This window comes from Eublepharis macularius, chromosome 12 (assembly GCF_028583425.1).
Source record: "Eublepharis macularius isolate TG4126 chromosome 12, MPM_Emac_v1.0, whole genome shotgun sequence".
NCBI classification, from domain to species: Eukaryota; Metazoa; Chordata; class Lepidosauria; order Squamata; family Eublepharidae; genus Eublepharis; species Eublepharis macularius.
The window spans coordinates 50,767,786-50,792,016 of record NC_072801.1 but is presented as its reverse complement, the minus strand read 5'-3'; the positions used below and the strand labels follow the sequence as shown (position 1 = coordinate 50,792,016).

General features: G+C 47.9%; 3 protein-coding genes across 3 annotated transcripts; all 3 read left to right on the top strand.

Annotated features, from left to right (window-relative positions):
- Positions 1 to 3,804: 3,804 nt before the first annotated feature.
- LOC129339221 (olfactory receptor 12D1-like) lies at positions 3,805 to 4,746 on the top strand. The gene has a single exon (XM_054993819.1). The coding sequence runs from the start codon at positions 3,805 to 3,807 to the stop codon at positions 4,744 to 4,746; it is 942 nt and encodes a 313-aa protein (XP_054849794.1).
- Positions 4,747 to 8,654: 3,908 nt separating this feature from the next.
- LOC129340577 (olfactory receptor 12D1-like) lies at positions 8,655 to 9,596 on the top strand. The gene has a single exon (XM_054995447.1). It carries the CDS (start codon positions 8,655 to 8,657, stop codon positions 9,594 to 9,596), a length of 942 nt encoding a protein of 313 aa, XP_054851422.1.
- A 13,407-nt stretch (positions 9,597 to 23,003) lies between these two features.
- LOC129339220 (olfactory receptor 12D1-like) lies at positions 23,004 to 23,945 on the top strand. Its single transcript, XM_054993818.1, has one exon. It carries the CDS (start codon positions 23,004 to 23,006, stop codon positions 23,943 to 23,945), a length of 942 nt encoding a protein of 313 aa, XP_054849793.1.
- The last annotated feature ends 286 nt before the right edge of the window (positions 23,946 to 24,231 follow it).

Here is a 24,231-nt window from a genome sequence, read left to right as displayed (position 1 = left end):
TTGAAATCAAACTCAGTAAAAACAGTAAACATTTGGGATAGATAAATGCATCTAAGTAAGCCACTGCTAGAAACCAAGACAGATTTCCAGAGAAATTTCTAGTGCCCATAAAACCAAACACTGCAGAAGACATTATTCAAATGAGATAAACATGGCTTCATTAACAGTGCTGGAAGCTTCCTTACCAGGATATTCACAATGAACCTCATGATTGACAGGAAACCCATGAAGCCAAGAACAGCATAAAATGTGTCAGATCTTTCATAATGTGGCAGAACGGCCCCACTGATCTGTGAGCACTGCTCCTTCTTGTCCACTGGGGTGTGTAGAGTTCACCAGTGACAGTCCAAGTCTCTGCCTGGCGCATGCCACCTCCATGGTACTCCCCAACCTTCACAGGGGCTTTTGCTTCTTCTCTCTTGCACTCACTGCCACCATTTGTCCTTTGTGAGAATTGGCTAAGGGGAGGGCCAACACTCCAGTCCCCACTTCCCCAGTGCAGGCTTGCCACTCTGTGCCCTGCCTTGTGCCCAGTCTCCATCTACCCAGCATTTGATTACGGCAGGGACAGTTTACTGAACTTGTGCCCCACTAGGGATCAGTCAGTTGCCAACTGACCACCTCCTGCCTGTGGCACCTATTTTAGATAGCATGGTTGAGCACTGGCAGTCTATGTGGTACAGAGCACAGCTTCCAGCTTTTAAGAATTTAAAAAGCATTTATTAAAGAAAAAAAATGTTCACATACTTTTAAGCACAACTCCAAAGCATGCGAGGGATACATAGAAACATAGATCCGGAAGGGATCCCAAGGGTCATCTAGTCCAACCTCTGCACAATGCCGGAAATTCACAGCTGTCTCCTCCCCTCACCTCCCCCAGTGACCCCTGTTCTATGCCCAGAGGAATGCAAAAAACGCCAGGATCCCCAGCTAATCTAGCCTTGAGGAAAATTCCTTCCTCACCCTAAAGTGGCAATTGGCATTACCCTGGGCATATAAGAAGGGGCCACGAGAGCCTAGCACCATCTCATCCCTTCATGCCTTCCCTCTCCTAATACATTCATATTAAGTCATGGATTGCTGTCAAGGGGTCATTTAGTCTCTTCTTGAATACTTCCAGGGAAGGAGAGCCTACTACTTCCTGAGGAAGCCTGTTCCACTGAGAAACTATTCTACCTCAAAAAGAAATGGGTAAAAACTCAATTCCTCTTTCTCTTGGTACATGCCTTAACTTAGATCTTCTATTTAGGCAGGCTCTCTGTCTTAGAAAGTTCCAGCTTATTGAGATGTCCTCATACCTTTCATAGTTCAGACCTTCAGCCTCTATATAGTCAATGGCTGCCACCTGCACAGGGCCAGCTCTCAGCTCCTTCAGTTTCCAGTTCAAGTCGGTCAAAGAAACCCTCATTACTGTGCCAGGAGGTTTTATTCTCTCCCTTTCTCCACCCCCTGGGCAGGTCAAAGGTGAACATTAGAGAGGCTTTTCCTAGAAGTTATAGGAAGAAATCCCTCTGGCATTTTAGTCCTCCAAGTCTCTGCTCCCTGTCTCCCATACATGCACACCTGGGTGAATAAGTTTCTAGAAGAAAGCCTTTTGCCCCCCCCCCCCCAAATTGGAAGAACGAGACAGACACAAGGCATTGGAATAAAGGGCCACTTTATTAAACACAACATCAACACTAAACTGCAGCAAAGGCAAACTAGGCGGTACAGGTCAAGCCACGGGGTCACCACTGACCACCACCTTGACCTGTCTGGGCGAGCCCTGCTGCCCCGGGCATGATCCATTCATGGAATGGCCTTGGCCTGTCTGGCCAGGCAAAGGGTTCCCCCCTCAAGCTTCTAAAGCCTCAGCCATACAGCATGAGGGAAGGACTTGCACCTGGGGTTCCCTGGAGGCAGTCTGCACAGGTGGTGGTAGCCATGAAGCATACCATCCCTCCTGACAGACCCCATTACCCCACCGATGGGGAATTGCCAAAGGGGTGCTCACCAGCCCGCTCCCTATTCCCCAACTTTCTCCTGCCAAGGGAAACCTACAAGGCACCACACCTAAAACACCTCAAACCTCTGCTTCAGCACACGGTAGGCAAAAAACCTGGCTCCCCCTTCGCCAATCAGGGAAACAGGAAAAAATTCCTACCTGGCTCTAAGAAAGCAACTGGCTAATCCTGCACCGAAACAGGGAGAGGAGGGTGGGCCAATCGCATGGAGCAACTGAACCTCGGGGGGCGGAGACGCCTTTACTGGCTCTGACTCCGCCCCCCAACGTAAGGGCCCGGATGGCTGGGAAAAGCATCTGTCTCATCCTTCTGCCAAGGAGGCAAACTTCAGCCCTACGGCCAAAGCCACTACGCGGCTGCCGTGTATGGCTGCATTGGCCACAAGTGCATAACTAACATCCAAGGCAGGGTGCAGCTTGGAAAGGATCTGGTTTTCCCTTCCCCCTCTTACTTGTTCTCAACTAAGGGCGAAGCTACAAATGACGAATGACACTTGAACGGCAAGTGTATTTCTCCCTGTTCACTTGCGCTCCACTCAATCCACTTGCCGTTCAAGTGTCATTCGTCACTTGTAGCTTGGCCCTAAGAGACATTTTTTAAACTGGGGGTGACACAGTCCAAACCTACAAATAAAAGCATTTCTCCACACATAACATTTCATTTTGATCTATCCTACCCCAAAGTACCTAACAAAGACTGGGAATTGTGTACGAGATGTTCCCATTCACACATAACTACTAAAGGCAGTATCATAGCCATGCCCCTATGCTCTTTTTTTGAAACTGTGGCTAATGTCAGAAGTATTGGGGTCAGCCTTGTCCACAGCAAAGGAGACAGCAACCAAGAAAATCACTATGTCATCTTTGTCCAAGAAATCCAACCGCATTACTAGATTTACTAGGAACTGAGAAAGCAGAGGAGACTTTGTGACTATTCCTGGATGTTAACAGTAAAAGAAGAATGTTAAGGTAACTCATTGAGGTGCAAATGGAAAGGGAAATGCAAAATTCCCCCTAGATAAGTCCTGCTCCACTCATGGATCTCATAGCACATAAGCAGAAAACAAAGGAAATAGGAATAATGGTGATGAAAATGGGCAAAACAATGACAATATGTCCGAACAAAAATAAACAAGGAAAGACACATGTGTATGTCCCAGTAAAAATGTGTCCATTTTAAATATACTTTATATTGTCAATAATTTCATTAGTTGTCTCTGTAAATTTAATCAATAATTGATGTTTTCAAAACTAAAAGAAATCTCTTTTGGCTTTGTGTGTCCCAGAGGTCAAATATCCTCTTAAAAACTTCTCCCTTTAATGAGATGCTGAATAAATATGAAGTCAATAAACATGATATATGAGTGTTCTCCCATCATCCACAATTACTACTTCAGTTCTCCCATCATCCACAACTCACTCTACTACTTCACCAGCAGTTGAAAATTGCTAATACCACCTCACCACGGATTTGATTTTCGATACAGTTTTGACATCTCATTGGAAAACAAGAACATAACTTACCCAGGTATGAACCATGGGGCAAATACTTTCCTTTAGACATAATTTGCATACTCGATTGAATTGTTGTTAGTGTCCAGTCTGTGGGTATAATCACTGTCAAGAATACGTTATTATTATTATGTAGTGTATTAATACTATAATGCACTTTTCAAATTTAACACAATACGTGTGTGTTTGGATATCCACACTGTAAAACAATGCTTTCTGTTCCTACAAATCTTGCATTTTATTAAGGAGCAACTGACAAGCAGGGTTTTTTGTCTTCTATTTCCACAGCAATGGAAAACCACACAGAGGTGCATGAGTTCATTTTAATGGGACTAACAAAAGACCATCAAAAGCAACATATTCTTTTTATATTTTTTCTGCTGATCTACATGGCGAGCTTACTGGGAAATGGAGCCATTTTGGCTATAACATTTGTAGAACCACGACTCCATACTCCTATGTACTTTTTTCTAGGCAATCTCTCCTGTTTGGATATATGCAGTTGTACAGTTACTGTGCCAAAAATGCTGACGGGCTTTCTTGTGGAGCCCCAAGCAATTTCTTTTATCGGGTGCCTCACTCAGCTACATTTTTTCCACTTCCTCGGAAGTAGTACAGGCATTCTTCTGGGTGTTATGGCATTCGATCGCTGTGTGGCTATATGCAACCCTCTCCGTTACACTGTTATCATGAATAAATGGACTTGCTTTCTGCTGGCTGGGGTCACCTGGGCTGCGGGTTTCTTTCATGCCCTTATGCACACAGTTTTGACCTCTCGCCTATGGTTCTGTGGCCCCAATTATATACAGCATTTCTTTTGTGACATTAAGCCCCTGCTAAAATTGGCCTGCAGCAGCACAGCCCTCAACCTCAGCCTTCTTAATATTGTTACTGGTTCAATTGCTCTGGGTGGCTTTTTCCTCACTCTTCTCTCCTACTTGTACATCATATCCTTCCTCTTCTTCAAAGTTCAGTCCTGGAAGAGCAGATGGAAAGCTTTCTCTACATGTGCCTCCCATCTGACAGTTGTAGCTCTCTTGTATGTTCCAGTTCTTTCCAATTACATGCTTGCATCTACTGGTGAATCAGCCAAAAGAGAGACGATTGTCACTATATTGTACAGTGCAGTCACTCCAGTTCTGAATCCTCTAATTTACACCCTTAGGAATCAAGAGGTAAAATCTGCTCTGAAAAAAATGTTAACCAGGAAACAGCAGTCTGTAAGGACATGAACCTATCCCGTTTCTTTCTCTGTCCGTCTAGCTATCTTGTCTTTCCAACATAATATTACACTCTTGTATGACCAAGAAACACAACCTAGAACATGCAAGTATAATTGCCAGCAGTCTTTTGCAGTTTCTTAAGACAAAGGAAATAGGCTGCAAAGTATGATATTAATAATGATCAGGATTAACATCACTCCCAGTTTTGTGTGTGTGTGTGTGTGTGTGTGTGTGTGTGAGTGAGAGAGAGAGAGAGAGAGAGAGAGAGGTTTCTGTTTTTTTGGAGCGGGGGTTCTACAATGGAGAAAAATTCAGGTGGCTGGTGTATAAGAAGTTGCCATGCTAATTTCCATTATCATTAAGGATCCTAGATGCCTGCCAATGTCAGGCAATCTCCCGGCTGTTTACCTGCTTGCCCACCTGTCGCGTTGCCCAGACATAACCCACCACCAGCAGACACCCTGGGAACACATGGTGCACGTGAGCTTCCAGCAAATGCAACACTGTTACTTCCAGAAGTGACATCATTATGCCAGCTGCAGGAGTGCTCCTGAGCTTCATTTGGGTCTGAGTGTCAAAGAACTGGTCCCACACACAGCACAGGATCTCTCCCACAGCTGGCACGACAACATCATTTCTGAAAGTGATGTCATCACACAAGTGCCAGGAATCATGAGAAAGAAAGAAATATGTGTAATAGATGCTGACATTAGCTAACTACATTCTAAAACATAACATGAAAATGAACAAGCACAATCAAGAAATGTCACAAGACTACATAAAAAAATAAAAACTGTGGTAATCTATTGTGGTGTTCTAAAGGACAAGACTTGGGCTAAGCCTTGAAGTAGTAGACATAGCTGTTTGAGAACTTGATTATACAGAGGAAAAATATTCTGGGAATGGTCGAGGATGCAAGAGCCCACTTGCAAACCCAAATGAAAATGGCATTATAGAAATATATTAGTTTATAAGCCTCATCCCTGTCCTGAAAGGGTGCGTGGTCACTTTTTCCTTTTAGGAATGGAGCACATGACTCCAAGGAGGAGCATTGATAAGAGCTCTGTGATGGTCAGCCAATGGAGAGAAAATATGTAGCTGGTAGATCTTGCAGCAGGCACTCGCCATAGCGGGTCTCTGCTCTTCCCTTCCTCTTCTGATGGGCAGTGGGGCATTAACTGATTGCTTCACATTTAGCTGGAATTTGAGGAGAGCCTGCTTACATCTGATTCACACTGTCATAGGATTATCCACAGAAGAAAGGAGTCCACTGAATCCAGATGTTCATGGCTGGCTGGATCCAGAGAGTTGATATCATCTTGACCTTCAAACCAAGTTTTAGGATGAAGAAATGGTGGGGGAAAAGATTTGTCAGTCCTATTTCTCCTTCTTGCTCGCTTATTCAAACAGAAATATGTTCTGTTTGACTTGTCACCTATTCCCCCATTCCTAGATTTCATCATGAACTCAATGACTGAAGAAATCATATTTTAAGGGGTGGGATATAGCTAGCTTTTTCACTCAATCTCATCCAATTCTCATCCTTATGATACCCTGCCCCACGTTGCTTTAAATAATGCTAGTCTCATGATCCTCATCGTAACCTTTTTGGGTGTACAAATAGAACCTGTTCTTTTTTAGCAACTAAAAAGATGGTGGGATCCAATCCAATGTAATGAGGGGTCAACTATCATGTTTTCAGGGGAGTTTTGAAAACAGAAGGGCAACCAGCTGGGCTAGATAAAGGAACCATGCTTATGAAACCCTGAACCACAGTAAAGATCAAGACTCCGTGTATCTGTTTCATTCTGAGAGCTGTTGTTGCCATGGAGAAGCTCTTTGATGTGCCCCCGGTCTCAGACTATGTCACAACCACTTGGACCCAATACAAAGATGCCTACAGGGTGAGCGGAATTTAAGAGTTTTCTCCTGCCCTGAGACCTGCATCTCAGCAGCTAGGCCCGTAACAATAACAGCATCCTGACACAATTTAAGCAGGTTGAGCTTTTTCACCATTTCATTTCAGGAGAGGATTCATCTACTATATTACTACAAAAGGCACAAGAGTAGGGACAGTAAAAAATTAAATGTTCTTTCTAAGTATTTTTCATTGTAAATATTTTTAATAGTTCTCTTTTCTCCAGAGATCAAATTAATTGTTTAAAAAGTAAAAGAACTCTCTTTTGGCTTTTTATATCCCATGGGGTCAGATCACCTGAAAAGAATCTTCCCTTTATCAGAGGCTAAATTTGTTATAATAGATCAATGGTAACTAGTGTTTTCACTTTCTGTGGAAAAGCAACTATTCCCCCACTTACCTCTGAAAATTACTGATTGTGCCTTTTCTTGAGAGTTTTATTTTACATATGTTTAAAATCACATCTGGAAAGAAAAAGAATACACCTACTTAATCTTTAAGGTGCTACTGGATCGGAATCTTGCTCTTCAACTACAGATCAACGCGGCTATCCACTTGAGCCTATGCAGGTATAAATCATAGGGGCAAAAGATCGGATCGCTTGAGGTCGGGAGTTCGGCAATGCAGTCAGCATATAACTTTCAGATTTTGTATGCAAATTCACTTGAACTTTAGTATGTGTTCAGACTTTAGGTACAATCATTAGGTTGGATGCAACCAACATGGTAAATTTTATCAGCTAACTTGTTTGCAGGGAAATTCACAGGATCCCTAATTCTGAGAGGGCATTAACAACTGACAGTGAAAGTAGAGAAGGAGGGGAAGGCATAAGCAACGGGAAAGAGGGAAGATGAATTTCTCGGTTGATTGGGTTTCCAGCTCTGGCATCATAAACTAGGTAACATAATGCAGTCCCTCAGAAATATGACGATGATCTCAGGTAAATAGAGTATGACTTTATTCAGAACAATGTAACACCAAACAAGGCAAGAGAATGAGGCCCACCATGTCCTTCCTTGCCTAAATCCCACCTAAAGGAAAGGGGAAGACAGAGAGAGACATAAGTAAACCCGGTTTGGCATTCTTCCACATTCTGTTATCTTGAAACTGTAACAAAACACAAAGGAGAGTTCTCAGTATTGCAATCTGCACAATTCCCTCCACCACCAATTCAATTGCCCCCATTGCCATAGCCCCCTGCTCACTAGCTTGTCTTGCCTTAAAAGTCTCTCCTTTTCCTCTGTCTCTTGTATATACTGGCAGAGGGATGTCGGCTTCCTTCTTCAAGGTTGCAAAACAGACAGAGCAGGATTCAAATATCTGCATTTCATCTTCAGAGTCCAGCATGTGACTCAACCCTTATCATTGCTTAACATCCAGTTGCTGCTCGGTGGCAGCGTGCTCTGACAGTTTAGATAATTCTTCCTCAATTACTGTAGGACTTCTATTAACAATTTAAAATTCCAACATCAACTGTAAGATATTTAAAATGCTACCGTACACCTTCATGACAGCCGTTCAATGTTGACTTGATTTGCCTTGGCTTTAATAAAGCCATTTCTATAACAATTGTTCTTGTGTTTCCTTATTTTATGGTCATCATTATGCAATTCTGTCATTCTTCCAGAAGGTTAGCTAGCTAGGAGCTGGTATCTGCACACTTTTTTGTGCTTCAGTGTAATGTGTTCAGTGTACACATTATGCAAGGCATATGTCAAATGAAAATCATGTCTGTGTGTATTATGTTCCTCCTAAAAATCCATGTGAGTAAGGGCCCTATTTTTTTTTTAAGGAGTACTGGGGCAACTAATAAAAGCAATCATATTTCACATTTGATGCAGCATTTATGGATTTTATACTCAGATATCAGACTTAAATGCCTCATAACAATTTACCCCAAAGATTCCTAACTACCCCTAAAAGAGCTTCCTTTCAAAGCTTTTCATTCTGTCATGAAATTGCTGACTGGGCTTTATTGTTGTTTTCTGTTTCCACAGCAATGGAGAATAAGACTGAAGTGCGTGAATTCATTCTCCTTGGCTTCACAAATGACCGTGGCCAGCAATACACTTTCTTTGTAATGTTCTTGCTGCTCTATGTAGCCTGTTTGCTGGGAAATGGAGCTATCGTGGCAGTAGCTATGACTGAGCCTCGGCTTCACACCCCCATGTATTTTTTTCTAGGCAATCTCTCCTGCCTGGACATGTGCTATTCCACCGTTACTGTGCCAAAAATGCTGAGTGGCTTCTTAACAGAACACCAAGCAATTTCTTTCATTGGATGCCTGACTCAGTTGCACTTCTTTTACTTCCTGGGAAGTGGTGAGGGTATCCTTCTGGGTGTCATGGCTTTCGATCGCTACGTGGCTATATGCAATGCTCTGCGTTACACCCTCATCATGAATAAAGGGGCTTGTCTTCTGCTAGCTGGGACCAGCTGGGTTGCTGGCTTTTTTCATGCCCTGATGCATACCATGGCGACTTCCCAATTACAGTTCTGTGGCCCCAATCATGTACAGCACTTTGTTTGTGATATCAAACCCTTGCTAAAACTGGCCTGCAGTAGCACAGCCCTCAACCTCAGCCTTCTTAACATTGTCACTGGTTCAATTGCTCTGGGCGGCTTCTTCTTCACACTTCTCTCCTATTTGTATATCATATCCTTCCTCTTCTCCAAAGTCCAGTCCTGGAAGAGCCAATGGAAAGCCTTCTCTACTTGTGCTTCTCACCTGACAGTTGTGACTCTCTTTTACGGCCCAGTTCTTTCCAACTACATGTTTGCATCTGTTGGAGAATCCGCTAAAAGAGAGATGATCATCACTATTCTGTACAGTGCAGTTACTCCAGTTTTGAATCCTTTAATTTACACACTGAGAAATCAAGATGTAAAATCTGCTCTAAAAAAAATCTTAAGCCAGAAATACCTGTTTAGAAAGATATGACTCCTTTCTCTCTCTCTCTCTCTCTCTCTCTCTCTCTCTCTCTCTCTCTCTGTTTCCTTGTCTCAAGTTTCTGTCATGCTCTTTAATTACTAAGACTGAGGGCGAAGCTACAAGTGACGAATGACACTTGAACGACAAGTGTATTTCTCCCTGTTCACTTGCCCTCCACTCAATCCACTTGCTGTTCAAGTGCCATTTGTCACTTGTAGCTTGGCCCTCAGTCACTATTGAAAAAAGGCATCCATTATTTTCAGTGGCTAAAGCGGCTTGATCTGTGATACTCAAAGTGAAAAGGATTAAACCCAGGCCAGTTGTGCTGCCCTTGATTTTCTCTCATGTAAATGGGTCCTCATCTGCTGGGAATCCTGCAACATTGAAAAAAGCTGCATTGTAATATGTAGGGTTGCCAGATAAGCTCCAGAAAAATACCAGACCCCAAGGATGATCAGGGGCCTGGAGACCAAGCCCTAAGATGAAAGACTGAGAGACTGTCAGATAAGCCTTCATATCAGCCATGCATCAGGTGTATGGTAATGTGGCATTGTGCTGTAGTGCCTCTGAGTCCATGTAGAGTGGAACCAGAGGTTTGTTGCTTTGTTACTAAATGCTTATCTTCCAAGCAAGGTGTTTGGGTTATGAGTTCCTGCCAAAGCCTGATAACCTGACCTTGGACTTAACACAGAGACTGAGGGCCAAGCTACAAGTGACGAATGACACTTGAACAGCAAGTGAATTGAGTGGGGGGCAAGTGAAAAGGGAGAAATACACTTGCTGTTCAAGTGTCATTCGTCACTTGTAGCTTGGCCCTGAGAGTGGAACTACAAGTGACAAAAGGCACAGATTGGACACTTGTCAGTTTCCCTCAAGTTTTGATGGGAAATGTAGGCATCCTGGTCTCGCAGCTTGGCTCTCTGACTGCTGTCCAATGGACTTTTCAACTGTCACTTGTCCAACATTCCGCCAAGCTGCCTACATTTCCCATCAAAACTTGAGGGAAGCTGACAAGTGTCCAACCTGTGCCTTTTGTCACTTGTGGTTCCGCTCTGAGCTGAGCTCTTTTCTCCCCCCTCCTTTCTTCCCAGGCGATGCACGCCAAAACTTCTAAAGGCCTCTCCTTCCCACTGGAGGGGGGGGGGTTGACCTATAATTGATCCTGCTTTACTACCTTTAGGCATTCCAGTCAATTTCCATTGTTACAGCTTCTTGATACTGTTATCTTTCCTTAATAAAACATCTTAAACACATACACCAGAGTTATGCTGTGAAGGGTTTGGGGAAGTACCTGGAAAGACCTGACAGGGACTTGGGAATGTTCAGTTTGGAGAAGAGGAGATTGAAGGGAGACATGATGGCCGATTCCGCACGGCTTACCTGAAGCCAGGACGTTGCGGAACATGCCAGCAAAACCACGAAAAATCACATTTTCTCGCACAAGTTTTGCGCAACGTCGCACAAAACTCGCACAAGAAAACGTGATTTTTTGCATTTTTGCTGGCATGTTCCATATTGTCCCGGCTTCAGGTAAACCATGCGGAATTGGCCATGATTGCTCTCTTTGTGTAATTAGAAGGCTGTGTCTTAGAGGAGGAAAGGAAGCTGTTCCTGTTGGCAACAGAAGATAGAATTTGAAACAATGTGTTTAAACTATAAGAGGGAAGGTACCAGCTAGACATTAGGAAAAACTTCTTCATGTTAAGAGTAATTCAGCAGTGGAATTGGCCACCTAGGGATGTGATGGATTTCCATTCATTAGCAGTCTTCAAGGACTGGCCGGATGAATACATGTCAGGGATGCTTTAGGTTGTTCTTTCATGCTTCAATTGATAATTCTTGTGTATCAAATCACTTTCAACAGCTAAAGGGACTAGCTGAAACACTGGCAGTCCTAGACAAGACAAACCACTGTTTAGTTTTGAAAGCAGTTTGCTTGTTTACTTTTGTGAATATGAGAGCCAAGCTACAAGTGACGCCTAACACAGGTTGGACACTTGTCAGCTTCCCTCAAGTTTTGATGGGAAATGTAGGCATCCTGGTTTTACAGCTTGGCTCTCCATTACAGCTGCAAGACCAGGATGCCTACATTTCCCATCAATACTTGAGGGAAGCTGCCAAGCGTCCAACCTGTGGCAGGCGTCACTTGTAGCTTGGCTCTCAGAGAACATCAGTAATACCCTCGGTTCAGACCATGAAAAGCATGGAAATTATCAAAGGAGAGAGATCTGGTTAATGAACAGAACTGGCTAAAAGAAGTAATTAGTATAACATTGCTATAACTGTTTGTTTTGTTTATCTTAATATATAAATAGCATCAATATTTTCCTAGGCAGAGTTTGTGTTTCACTAATACTTCTGGAATCAGAAACCAAGTAGTCAGTTTGAAATCACCAACAGGAAATTGTTTCCTAGATGGGATATATGCCCTTATTCAGATGGAAGATTGTAGGTGGAACAGAATCTTTCTGCCTCCTATTCAGTGTGGAGGTAAAGTGTTTTCCCATTTTTGCTGCTGCATGTGCACACAACAGCTCCACGTGAAGCAGCAGAAATAGGAAAATGACCTCCTTCCTCATTATTTCTGCATGGGGAAATAAGCTTGTGGAAAACATAGGCATACTCTCTCTACCCATGAAGCAGCTTTCCAAGCCCATTCACACTCTCTTTTTTTAATAGAAGCCAATCCCTAGAGCCAGGGCCGGATCTAAGGTTGCTGGCGCCTAGGGCAACTCAAGTCTGGTCCCCGCACACGTGCTATGTGCGCGCGCGCTCCCAGTGCTGTGTGATGATGACATTTCTGTGATGTCATCACACAGGGGTGGAGCATGCCACCAGCGTGGCAAGCTGGCTGCCCCGGTGCACAGTGCACCATGGAGCTGGCAGCAGCAGCACGGGCAGCTGGGAGGCCGCCCGTGCCATTTGCCTGCCCTGCTGAGGGGGCAGCCGGCTTGCCACACACTCCCTGTCCTGCAAGGCAGGAGAATAGCGCGGGTGGCCTCCCCCACTCCTCTCAGCTGCCCGTGCTGCCTCTGGCGTGCTCCCAGAAGCTGGCAGCTATGCCCGGTACCCCTTCTTTTCCCCCTTATTCGGAATGAAGAAACAGACACAAAGGCTTGGGTGAAAACAGGACCATTTTATTGACCAACAATAAGATCAGAATGGCAAGGGGTATAACTAGTGGTACAGGTCGAGCCAAGGGGTCAATGGGACCTCCTCCTTGCCTGCTTGAGCGAGCACCCCCTGCCCCAGGCACGATCCATCCATGCAGATTGCTGTAACCCGGCCAGCCAGGCTAGTGGTTCCCCCTTCAAGCTCCATAAACCCCCAGCCATGAAGCCCAAGGGAAGGACTTGTTCAGGGGGTCCCACGGGCAGTCTGCCCTCTCAGCTGGCAGCTGTACAGCCCGGCAGCCGATCCAAGACAGACCCCTATTCCCCACCAATGGGAAGGTGCCACTGGGTGCTCACCAGCCCGCTCTGCCTACCCAAACTAAACTGCCAGGACAACAACCACAACTAACTTTAAACATTAATACCTTAAACAGCAGTACAAGGTAGGCGAAAAACACCCCCGGCCAAGCAGCCAATCCAATAGGAGGTGAAAAAATTCCTACCTGGCCCTGAAAACAGCGACTGGCTATTGCCGCCTAGCGTCAAGGGGGGAGAGAGAAGGGGGGTTCAATAACTAGACCACACCAGTGCTTGGGGAAAACATGGCCACAACTTTATTGACAGTAGCAACAGAGGAGTATTGGCGCAGCATGTGGATCAGATCCCAGATGACATCGGCTGGCCCGCCTGCCAGCCGATGGACCTCAACCCCCCCCAGACCCCGGCTGGGGGGAGGGAGCACCGAGGAGTGGCATTTGTGGGGAGATCACCTGGGTGTACACCCCTGAGTGAATCCCCTGCCACCTGGGAGTGAGGATGCCGTGGCAGCCCCCGAGCTGGGCATGCACCCCCAAGCCTCACTCCCAAGACTCCTTAAGGGAATCCCCTAACGGGAAGCCCGGGGCACGGCGGCCCCCAGCTTCCCCCAAAAGTGATCTGATCCAATGCCCACCGCCACAAGAGCCACCAGTGGCTCCCGCCAACACTCCTATTGCTGGCACCAGCCCAAAAGGCCATCCCGCAAGTCCTGCAACCAAATGTCCTGCCCCCAGCTGGACAGGTGAACACCATCGGGGGCGAAGAGAGGGTCAATGCGGAAGGAAATGTCCCAATGCGGAATGAGGTGGCCACCGGCCTTCGCAATGTATCGGCCCATGGCACGAGCCACCCTCTGTCTGACTCCGTCGATCTTCTTAGGGCACCGGGCCCCACGCCACACGCGTCTCTGCAGCAAGTCCGACCAGAAGAGGGCCGTCCGGGGAAAAAGGCCCCGAAGATGTTCCAAATCTGACTGCATGACACATAGCAGGTCTGGCCTCTCACGCTTGCCCAGATCGTTTTCTCCGAGCTGGATGACTAACGCGTCCGGAGGCCCCAGCCGCCGGGCCTGCCGGATAAGCATTGGCCGAAGAGCCTCCCAGAGCATCCCGCGCACGCCCATCCAGCGGATCCGCAGATGATCACCCAGGCCCAGGTGGCTGCCCCAACCGGATGACGCCGCGTACTTCCCGGCCCAATGGACTATGCTGTGTCCACAGATCCACACCACCTTCGTCGTCCCTGCAAGAACAAACATCAACAAAACCACAACGTTAATGACCGATCGCCCCGCCGGGGCGGATGTAGGCCCGGAAGGCCCTGGACCGCCAGCGCCCGAGGGCCATGATGTCCCTGTCCTGCATCCCAATGCTGGCGGCCACGGTGGCGGCCCCAATGTGGAAGGAATGAGTGCTGAACTGCAGGGGGGGAAGACCGGCGGCCTCAAGGCAGGACCGCAGCAGGGAGGCGAACTGGTACCGGGTGAGCGGAGAGAGATCCCTGTGAATGAGAAAGGGGCCCGGCAGCGGCGGACGGATGTTAATGTAATCCCCCACAGCCCGTACAGGGCAAACCGCTCCCGGCCGGGTGGCCCGTAGGACTAAGGTGACCCCTCTCCCCCGCTGATCCGTCTTTGAATGCCTGATGTGAATGGATACGCGACGGGAGGACCAGGCGACGTCCGAGAGGCGCATAGCCCTGCCGCTAGGATCATCCCGGGATCCAGCCACCAGCTCGCCCACCCTCAGGGCCCCGAAGAACGCCATGGTGAAGGCTGTGTGGAACAGCTGGGCCTCGAAGGAGGACCAGCAGCGGCCGGGCAGGGCGTCCAGGATGCGGCGCAAAATGGGGAGTGAGATGGGGCATCTCCTGTCAGGAGGGGGTGGACAGCCTGGCCCACCCATCCACGGCCCGGCGGGGAATGAAGTCGCGACATGGGTCAGGGAAACCCAGCGCTTTACAGAAGAAAGAGACAGCGGCTAGGTCTCTCCGCATAGTGTGGGGGGCACGCCCCAGCACCCGCAGGTGGGCCAGGTACTGGAGTACCTGATCCTTGGAAGGTGGAAGGAGGCCGGCCTTTTCCACCCCCCAGGTGAAGCCTGCAAAGTGCTCCATAGCCGCTGAGTAGGCCTTGAGTGTGGAGGGTGCCACCGAACCAAGTACTCCCTGCATCACGATGTCACGCCAGCCAGCCACAGCTCCTCTGGGAACAGGTCGGGGGATCGCTGTGCCTCCGGTGCCAGCTGGAAGAACCTCTCCATCTGGAATCGAGACAATGCGTCTGCGAGGGTGTTATCCACACCTGCTACGTGACGAGCTGAAAAACTTATGTTAGCGGCAAGACAGATTAGAACGAAACGGCGAACCAAGCGCATTACCCGCTCAGAGCGGGAGGACTGCTTGTTGATGACCCTGACCGTGGCCTGGTTGTCGCACCAGAATACAACCCGCTTGTCCCTCAAGAGGTCCCCCCAGATGGAGACGGCCACTAGGATGGGAAAGAACTCCAGGAATGTGAGATCCCGTAGGACCCCAGTGCTTTCCCATGAGGGCGGCCAACACTTGGCACACCACCGTTCTCGGAAGAAGACCCCGAACCCCAGGCTCCCGGCCGCGTCCGAGTGAACCTGGAACTCGGGACCGATATCAAGGGGGTCCTGCCACAAGGAAACCCCATTGAAACTGGACAGGAATCTGAGCCAGACTTCCAGATCCACCTTGATGCCTTTGGTAAGGCAGATGTGGTGATGGGGAGAGCTCACAGAGCCGCGCGCAGAAAGCCCGCCCAGGGGAGACCACCCTGCAGGCGAAATTGAGGTGGCCGATTAAAGACTGCAACTCTCTGAGTGTGCATTTTTGGCGCTTAAGGGTCCCCGCCAGGAGTTCCCGGAGGCGCCCCAGCTTATCCGCTGGCAGCCGAGACAGCCCGGCCACCGAATCCAGCTCGATGCCCAGATAGGTGATGCGAGACGACGGGCCCTCTGTTTTCTCGCGCGCCAAGGGCACGCCCAGTTCTGCGGCCAGCGTCTGGAAGATGTGCAGGTGGTCTGCACACGCAGAGCTATTAGGGGGTGCCATGAGGATAAAATCATCCAAATAATGAGTAATAAAGGGGGCCCCGATGCGGTCCTTGGCTGCCCATTCCAGGAATGTGCTAAAGGTCTCGAAGGCCGCACAGGCCACCGAGCACCCCATGGGCATGGCCTTGTCAACATACCAATGGTCCCGGAACTTGAACCCTAGCAAGCACTGGTCCTCAGGGTGGACAGGCAGAAGCCGGAAGGCTGACTGGATGTCGCACTTGGCCATAAGGGCCCCCGCCCCACAGGCCCGAACTAGCCTGACCGCCTGGTCGAACGACACATACCTGACTGAACACAGCTCGGGGGGGATGGCCTTGTTAACCGAGGAGCCCCTGGGGTATGGCCTCGGGGGGGACGGCCTCGTTAACCGAGGAGCCCCTGGGGTATGAAAGGTGATGTATGAGGCGATACTCGCCCGGGGTTTTCTTGGGCACCACCCCCAATGGGGACACCCTAAGGTTGGGCAAGGGAGGGCTGGTGAAAGGACCCGCCACCCGACCAGCGGCCACCTCCTTGTCAATTTTTTCCGCCACCACGCCTGGTAGCTCCCTGGCTGACTTAAGGTTGCCGGATGTTGTAGCCACCCGGGGACCGGTGAAGGGGATGTGGAAACCGAGCGAGAAACCCTGACGCAGAAAGGAGGCGGCCTGCTTTTCTGGGTATCTGGCCAGGAGCGGGATGAGGGGGCGGAGCCTGACAGGGGTACGGGCCAAGCCGGCCAGCCCGCAAAAGGAACTAGTTTCCATTGCCTGTGGACTGAGAAGCTGCGGCGCCCGGCCCTCCGCCCTTGCAGTTGCTGTTGTTGGAGGGCCGGCCGCCGCAAAAGGGCTGAGAAGCGGTGGAACCGCGGGGGCAGGCCGGGCGAGAGTGAGGTCCCCCACAGGCATCGCAGTAGTGCTCAAAGCGGCACCTAGGTCGCTGGCACTTACCCTGGTTGTATTCCCAACACAGGCCCCTCCCCCATTCCCTGCGGGTGGGCCAGCGGCCCGGGCGGGCGGACTCAGTCCTGCCCCTCATGTGGGGTCCCACCAACCAGAGCCACAACTTCTGGTTGATGAGATCCCAGCGCACCCTAGGGGTTATGCGAGGCCCGTTTACGAAAGGCCTCATCATAATCCAGGGCCGCCGCATCCCCCGCCAAAGCACGGGCCCGCAGGACGTTCGCCATGTGGTTGGTAAGGTGCCACCCCCTGTCGGGATAAGCGGCCTGGACCACCCCTAGGTACACGGTGAACCCTTCCAGCCAGTTTGCAAAGGTGCGTTCGGCCAGTTCCTTCCTGGCCCCTTTTTTCTCCTTTCTTGAGGGGGGGGCAGACCTCCCGTCCTCGGCCTCTGGCCTGAGCAAGGAGAGGACGTCTACATAGTAGCCGTCTAGAATGCGCTCGTGGACCTTGCGGGACAAGTGAATGCCCGGGGGGTCCTCCCCATCTAGAACAGGCAGGGGGGTGAGGCACTGTCCCCAGGGCCCCACACCTCTCGGGGGTCCCCCTCCCCGCCTTGCTGCCTGGCCCGCCGCCACTGGGCCCACCTAGGGAGCCCTGGTACCTGCAAGGCCACCTCCCAGTAGTCCCCATCCAGTTCCCCCTCATAATCAGAGGAAGAGGACTCACCGGTGGTTCCTTCGCTGTCTGAGTCCTCGTGCCGCCGCTGGCTCCTTCTCCTGTGCCCGGTCCTCCTTTTCTTGGCTGATCTTTCCCACTGCCTGCTGGTATCGCGCTCCAACCTGGAAGACTGGGAGCGGGAATCCTGACGGCTAGAGGGGGCTGGCCCCCTCTTGGTCTTGCTGCCCCTCTTCCGTTGGGGGACCTCTACAGGCTCAGAGGCAGGGGCGGCTGCCCCGAGCCCGGAGTTCCCCAAATGCTCCACCCTAGCTGTGAGGGCTTCCAGTGCCCTGCTAATGCTCAGGAGGGCAGAGGGGCGAGGCTCTGTCTCTGCTTGCCCCCCTTGGGTTGCGTCTGCTCCCTTCCTCCCCCCAGGTTTGCTGGCCATTGCGGGGGGAGGCCTTGACGTGCGGCCTAGTGCTGAGGTCCCCCCCCGGTGCCGGCCGCTGGTGAGACCCGCATTGGGATCCCTCCGTGCCCTGGTGGAAGAGTGGGGGGGCGATGGCTCACTGCCCCCTGCCTTGCCCCGGGCTTTCCTGGTCCCATTGCGCCCGTTTGCCTCCTTTGCTTTGCGGGGGGCTGCTGTGGGCCTAGAGGGAGACCTCCGCCCCCCCCAGCTCCCTTGCCGGCCCGCTGAGCACCCAAGTTCCCCGCGGCCTGTATCCTGTGAGGGGCCATGCCCGCCCCAGCCCAACCACCCGGTGGCGGAAAACCTCTAGGTATTGGGGAAAAAATCCCCCCCCCACCAACGGGCTCTGTTGCCGCTGGCTGCCTCGCTGGAGCTCAGGGACCAGGGCTCAGCTAAACCCCAGTCCCTCGTGCCCGTCTCCCACGGAGCCTCCGCCGCCGCCTTGGTCTTCCTTCTTCTGCCGGGCGACAGGAGCAGCGTTGTTCCCGGCTGGAGCAAGAAAAAATTGAGGCCAGCTCACACCCCGCTTGTGTCCAGCCACGCGCCCCTTCGCCCGGTCTTCGTCGCCGCTCTGCTCGCCGCTGCTCTTCACGCCGCCATCTTCGTTCGCCGCGTCCTTGATGCTCTTCCCAAAACGCGATGAGACGAACTGCCGAGGGGCGGGGACGGCAGCTGGATATATACCCAACTGCCGGACCTGAGGGAAGACTGCAGACCTGAGGTCCACAGCCTAGCCCCGCCCCTGTGTGGAGCCGGCCAGGCGGCCCCTGATTGGCCGGCTCCCAAGTTTGAATTCCATTTGCCGTCGGTCCCACCCGGGGATTCCCCGGATGGGACCAATGCAGCGAACGTTGCTCCCCCTGCTCCCTCTTCCCCGCCGGCTGCAAACAGGTGCCCGGTAAGTCGGACACCTACGCATCCTGTACTGCCAGAAAAAGGGGGATGAGGAGGGCAGGTCTAGCTTTCAGCACGACTGCTGCGCTGAGGGAGGTGAAGCCGGCCTTTATACACCCAGGCCCCGCCCCCCCGAAAACACCTGGATGCCTGGGGAGCAGAGCCCATCTTCCCTCCGGCACTCTGGTGGCACCCGGGCAAGCGTGCTGCGCGTGCACCGGGAGTGCTTTTTTGGCGACTCATGAGGCAGACTACCCCACCCCCCCCGCTCCCCCATTGATCTGACCCTGCCCAGAGCTGATGTGGGTCTGCACAGAGCACAAGTTGGCTCCATGGAGAATTAATAAAAGAAGTAACACATAGACTGACCTTCCTAGAAGTGGTCAACTGAATTCCTAAGAAGCAGCATGAACCATTCAATGGTCTAATTAAGATGGATGAAATTGTTCAAATAAAAAGAATGTGTTTGAGAGGAGAATGAGATAGGGTGCCAAATGTTTAAGAGGGAAAGGAACAATCTATTACTTTCTTCAACCTTTTAACTGAGGTGCCTTTCAACTGATGTGCCTTTGGTTTTCTATCTTGAATAAAGATGGAAGTAAAATGTCTCAGAGTTTTTGTGGAATTGATGTTATCCCTACAACAGGAGAACTTTCTTAGAACTTAACACATTTATCTCTGTCTGCCTGTCTGCCTGCCTGTCTGGTTGTCAAAACAACAATAAAATTGAGCCACATAACAATCAATGAGAGCAGCCATATAATAATTAAAAGCAGCATTATAAAAATTGGTAATATAAAAGCAGCAGTATCCAACAGAATCTGTAATTGTTCCCAACATATCAAGAACTTTGATTATTGGCTTGATGCTCCCTTTCATGCCTAGAAAAGTTTCACCATTTTCTACCTGAGGCTGCCATTACAGGTACAGGAGTAAGTATAATTAAGAAGAGGAACCCTTAAATATATCTAAAGAACATTTTGTTTTAAATCATTTTAATGATAAATACTTCTCCAGAGACTGAGGGCCAAGCTACACATGACGAATGACACTTGAACAGCAAGTGTATTTCTCCCTGTTCACTTGCCCTCCACTCAATCCACTTGCCGTTCAAGTGTCATCCGTTATGTGTAGCTTGGCCCTCAGTCAATAATGATAATCAAAGAAAGTCCCATAATTCTCCAAGGTTATAATATGCAGTAAAACCACCTCCTATGAATTTTTCACCTAACAAAGTAGGGGTTTTATAAGACAGATGTGATAAATACACAGAAAACCTATATCTGACTTTTCTAGTTTTGCAATGTGATGAAAACATTTCATTCTGCTGAGCTGTGGCTCCGTGAGACTTATTTGACATAACATTTTAAATTATCTGGACTGAAAGCAGAATGTAGCTTCTCTAGGTATAAGTCGAAGGGGCAAATAATTTGTTTTTTTGAAATCCCCTGCTCCCACCAGGAGACTGGTACCCTACCAGCCACGTCTCTCCTAAACTCAGTCCTATTTTTCCTCTTCATGGATTACAGGCTAAATACAGTTCCTAGGGTTGGCTACAACCAGATTCTCTGCTGGGGAAAAAAATCCTGTTCAGCATCTCTTTTGTTATGTCAAGTCCCTCCTAAAACTGCCCTGCAGTAGCCCTTAACTTCAGCCTTCTTAATGCTGTCACTGGGTATCTTCTTCCTTACATGTATTTCCTACCTCTAAATTGATTTCTTCCTTATTTTCAAAATCCAGTCTTGGCACAACCTTTGGAAGACCCTTTTCACCTGTGTCTCCCATGTGCCCAGGAACCCTATTTGGCTCCTAGGATTTGGATATCCCAAGGGTCACATCACCGCAAAAGTATTTCTTTCCCCTAAAGAGATTGCTGAGTGTAAATAGTGAATAGTGACAAATGAGGGTTCATAATATAAAGAGAAGCTTCAATTACTCTTCCACTTTTACCTCCACGATGGGAAGCTGCAAATGCAATCTCACTAGGGCTCTGTGAATTTTGTTCTACAAAGTTTCATACCTCGACTGAAAGAAGAATAAAACCTATCCAGGTATGATCTGTAATTGAAAGTAATTTCTTCTTCAAATCAGTACTCTGTTGTACTTTTATATGCTTTGTGTTTGTGAATACCCTCATTGTGAGCCACATAACTCCTATGTTCCCCCTTACATGGCACCAATGCAGGAACAAGGGGAAGTATGTGCTAGGCACAAACTACACCATCCACAGGATGGAAGAAGTGATGTCAGTGTGTGAAACCCAGCAAAGCATCATATCTCATTCTTCCTGCATTTCTCAATACTTAATAGCATGAGCTTTAGAATATGATATTTATCACAATGCATATTTACCCTTTCAAACGACATAAAATGTATTCCTATATCACCTTACGTTGATTCTAGTTTTAAGAGGCTTTTTTATCCCTTCCTATTAAGGAAATAATGGGTGCAGCTAGGATTTTTCCAGACATTTTCATTGTTAGTCATAATACGGCTGCCTATTTTTCAACTTAATACTACTCTGTTCCTTTAGCAGCAAACTTCATCAGCAATAGTTAGTCAAAGAAAACCTGTTTTTCCCTTCCATTTAAAGCCTTACCCGAGTATTCTTTTGTATCATGGTGCTGCTAAAGCCCCAGTTATAGGGACCAGTTGAAAATCTGGCAAACCTGGGAATAAGACAAACCCTTCTTCCATTTGCTTCACCCACTGTGGGGTCATTTGCAATAATTTCTGTGGATAAAGTTTTAGTTGCGCACATGGTTCCCTGCGGAGTTATTGTAATTGTTAGAGCATGAATCAAAAGTATATCTCTTTAAAGATCCACCTATTTTGTTGTGGTTGCTTGCTCCATTGACAATGTAATCATTGTTAAGGCGAATTAGGTATAGGTTGATGTTAGAAAACTTCAAAGTGTGATTATTTCACTGTACTGTTGTGACATGAATTTAAATATTTGGATGTTTGATATTTGCAGATATCTAAATTTAAATTCCAGTACTTCCATATTCAGTAAATTTTATGTAGGGTGGTTTGTAATTGAAGTAAGGTCCACATTTTGAATGCTCAATACTGAGATGTAAGGAGGAACTTTTTAATATGGTATTTACATGGGATATATCAAATTTATTTGACTGAATCATTAGAATTCTATGAAAACCATGTTTATTATCAAATCGGTCACCAAGAGGGCTTTCATGCAGTGCAATCCTAAACATGTAGTCTCTGAAGCAAATTTCACTGAGTTAAATGGGGCTCACTCGAGGCCTATTAATGTTCTTAGTTTGGAGAAAAGTCAGTGATGGGCAGTATTTGCCAGATACATTAAAAAGTTTGTAGCACAGACCTATGCATAATAATTACAAAATGATACCTGTTTCTTATTTTTCCTGAATGAAACCATTGAAACTCTTATCAAAGGCTCTTCTAATGGTTTGTTGTCATGGTTTCATTCTGTTATTCCTCACACATGGGCTGGTTCCTCCAAGAGTTTTGTACTCGCAGATAAATCTTCCAAGTCCAAATTATCCAAATTCATTGTCATTTGTTTAAAAAGTTGGAATGGAACTTAATAATACAATATATTCCATATGGGATGGAGAACTCAGATATTTTGTACTCAGGTATTCATACTAGTGTCCTGATCTTGGTGGCCAAGGCTAGCCCGATCTCTTCAGATCTTGGAAGCTAAGCAGGATCCACCCTGCTTAATACTTGGATGGGAGATTACCAGTGAAGTCCAGAGTTGCTATGCTGAGGCAGGCAGTGACGAACCTCCTCTGTTTATCTCTTGCCTTTAAAACCCCAGGAGGGGGTACCATAAGTCAACTGCAACTTGACAGCACTTTACACCCACATTCATGCCAATGCCTAAAAGTCTTGTAGAAACTAGCCCTAAGGATTCCTAATCATCACCACAATGCTTTCTCTTTCAAAATCTGCAGTGCATTATGGAACCATTGACCAAGGTTTTGTCTTTGTTGTCTATCCACACAGAGATGGAGAACCAGACTGAAGTTCATGAATTCATTCTCCTGGGACTGACAAAAGACCGCCAAAAGCAATTCATTCTCTTCATACTTTTCCTGCTGGTCTATGTGGCCAGTTTGTTGGGAAATGGAGTCATTTTGGCTATAGCACTGGCTGAGCCTCGACTTCATACTCCCATGTATTTTTTTCTAGGTAATCTCTCCTGCCTGGACATATTTTACTCCACCGTTACTGTGCCAAATATGCTGAATGGCTTCCTAATAGAGAACCAAACGATTTCATTTATTGGCTGCCTGACTCAATTGCACTTCTTCCACTTTCTGGGAAGCAGTGAGGCCCTTGTTCTCGGTGTCATGGCTTTTGATCGCTATGTGGCTATATGCAACCCTTTGCGTTACACTGTCATCATGAATAAATGGGCATGCCTCCTGCTAGCTGGGGCTACTTGGTGTATTGGTTTCTTTCATGCCCTGATGCACACAGTGGTGACTTCCAGGCTGTGGTTTTGTGGTCCAAATCATGTTCACCACTTTTTCTGTGACATCAAACCCCTGCTAAAATTGGCCTGTAGTAGCATCACCCTCAATCTCACTCTTCTTAATACTATCACTGGTTGCATTGCTTTGGGTCCCTTCTTCCTCACTCTTCTCTCCTATATTTACATTGTCTCCTTCCTCTTTTTTAAAGTCCAGTCCTGGCAAAGTCGTTGGAAAGCCTTCTCCACCTGTGCTTCCCACTTGACTGTTGTGACTCTTTTCTATATTCCAGTCCTTTCCAACTACATGCTTGCCTCTGCTGGGGGATCTTCTGAAAGAGACATGATCATTACTCTCTTGTACAGTGTGGTTACTCCAGTTTTAAACCCTCTAATTTACACTCTGAGGAACCAGGAAGTAAAATTAGCTCTCAAAAAGATTCTAAGCAGAAAACTCTTCTCTGGACAGACATAGATAAATAACTCTGAGCATGTTCAGTAAACTTACATAAGTAGGTAAATAAAAGCAGTTCACAAGCTAGTTGCATTCTTTTTTTTTTATAATATTTTTTATTTTTCAATATCTAACATACAAAACTACTACATACATACATACCCTACAAAACAGTAACTACAAAAGACTACAATAGCACAAGGGATGGGAAAGAAAGGAGAAAAAAGAGAAGGGGAAGGGGGTGGGTGGAGAAAAAGGGGAAGGTAATCTACAAACACTAAACACTACGTTTCAATGCTTTCCCTTC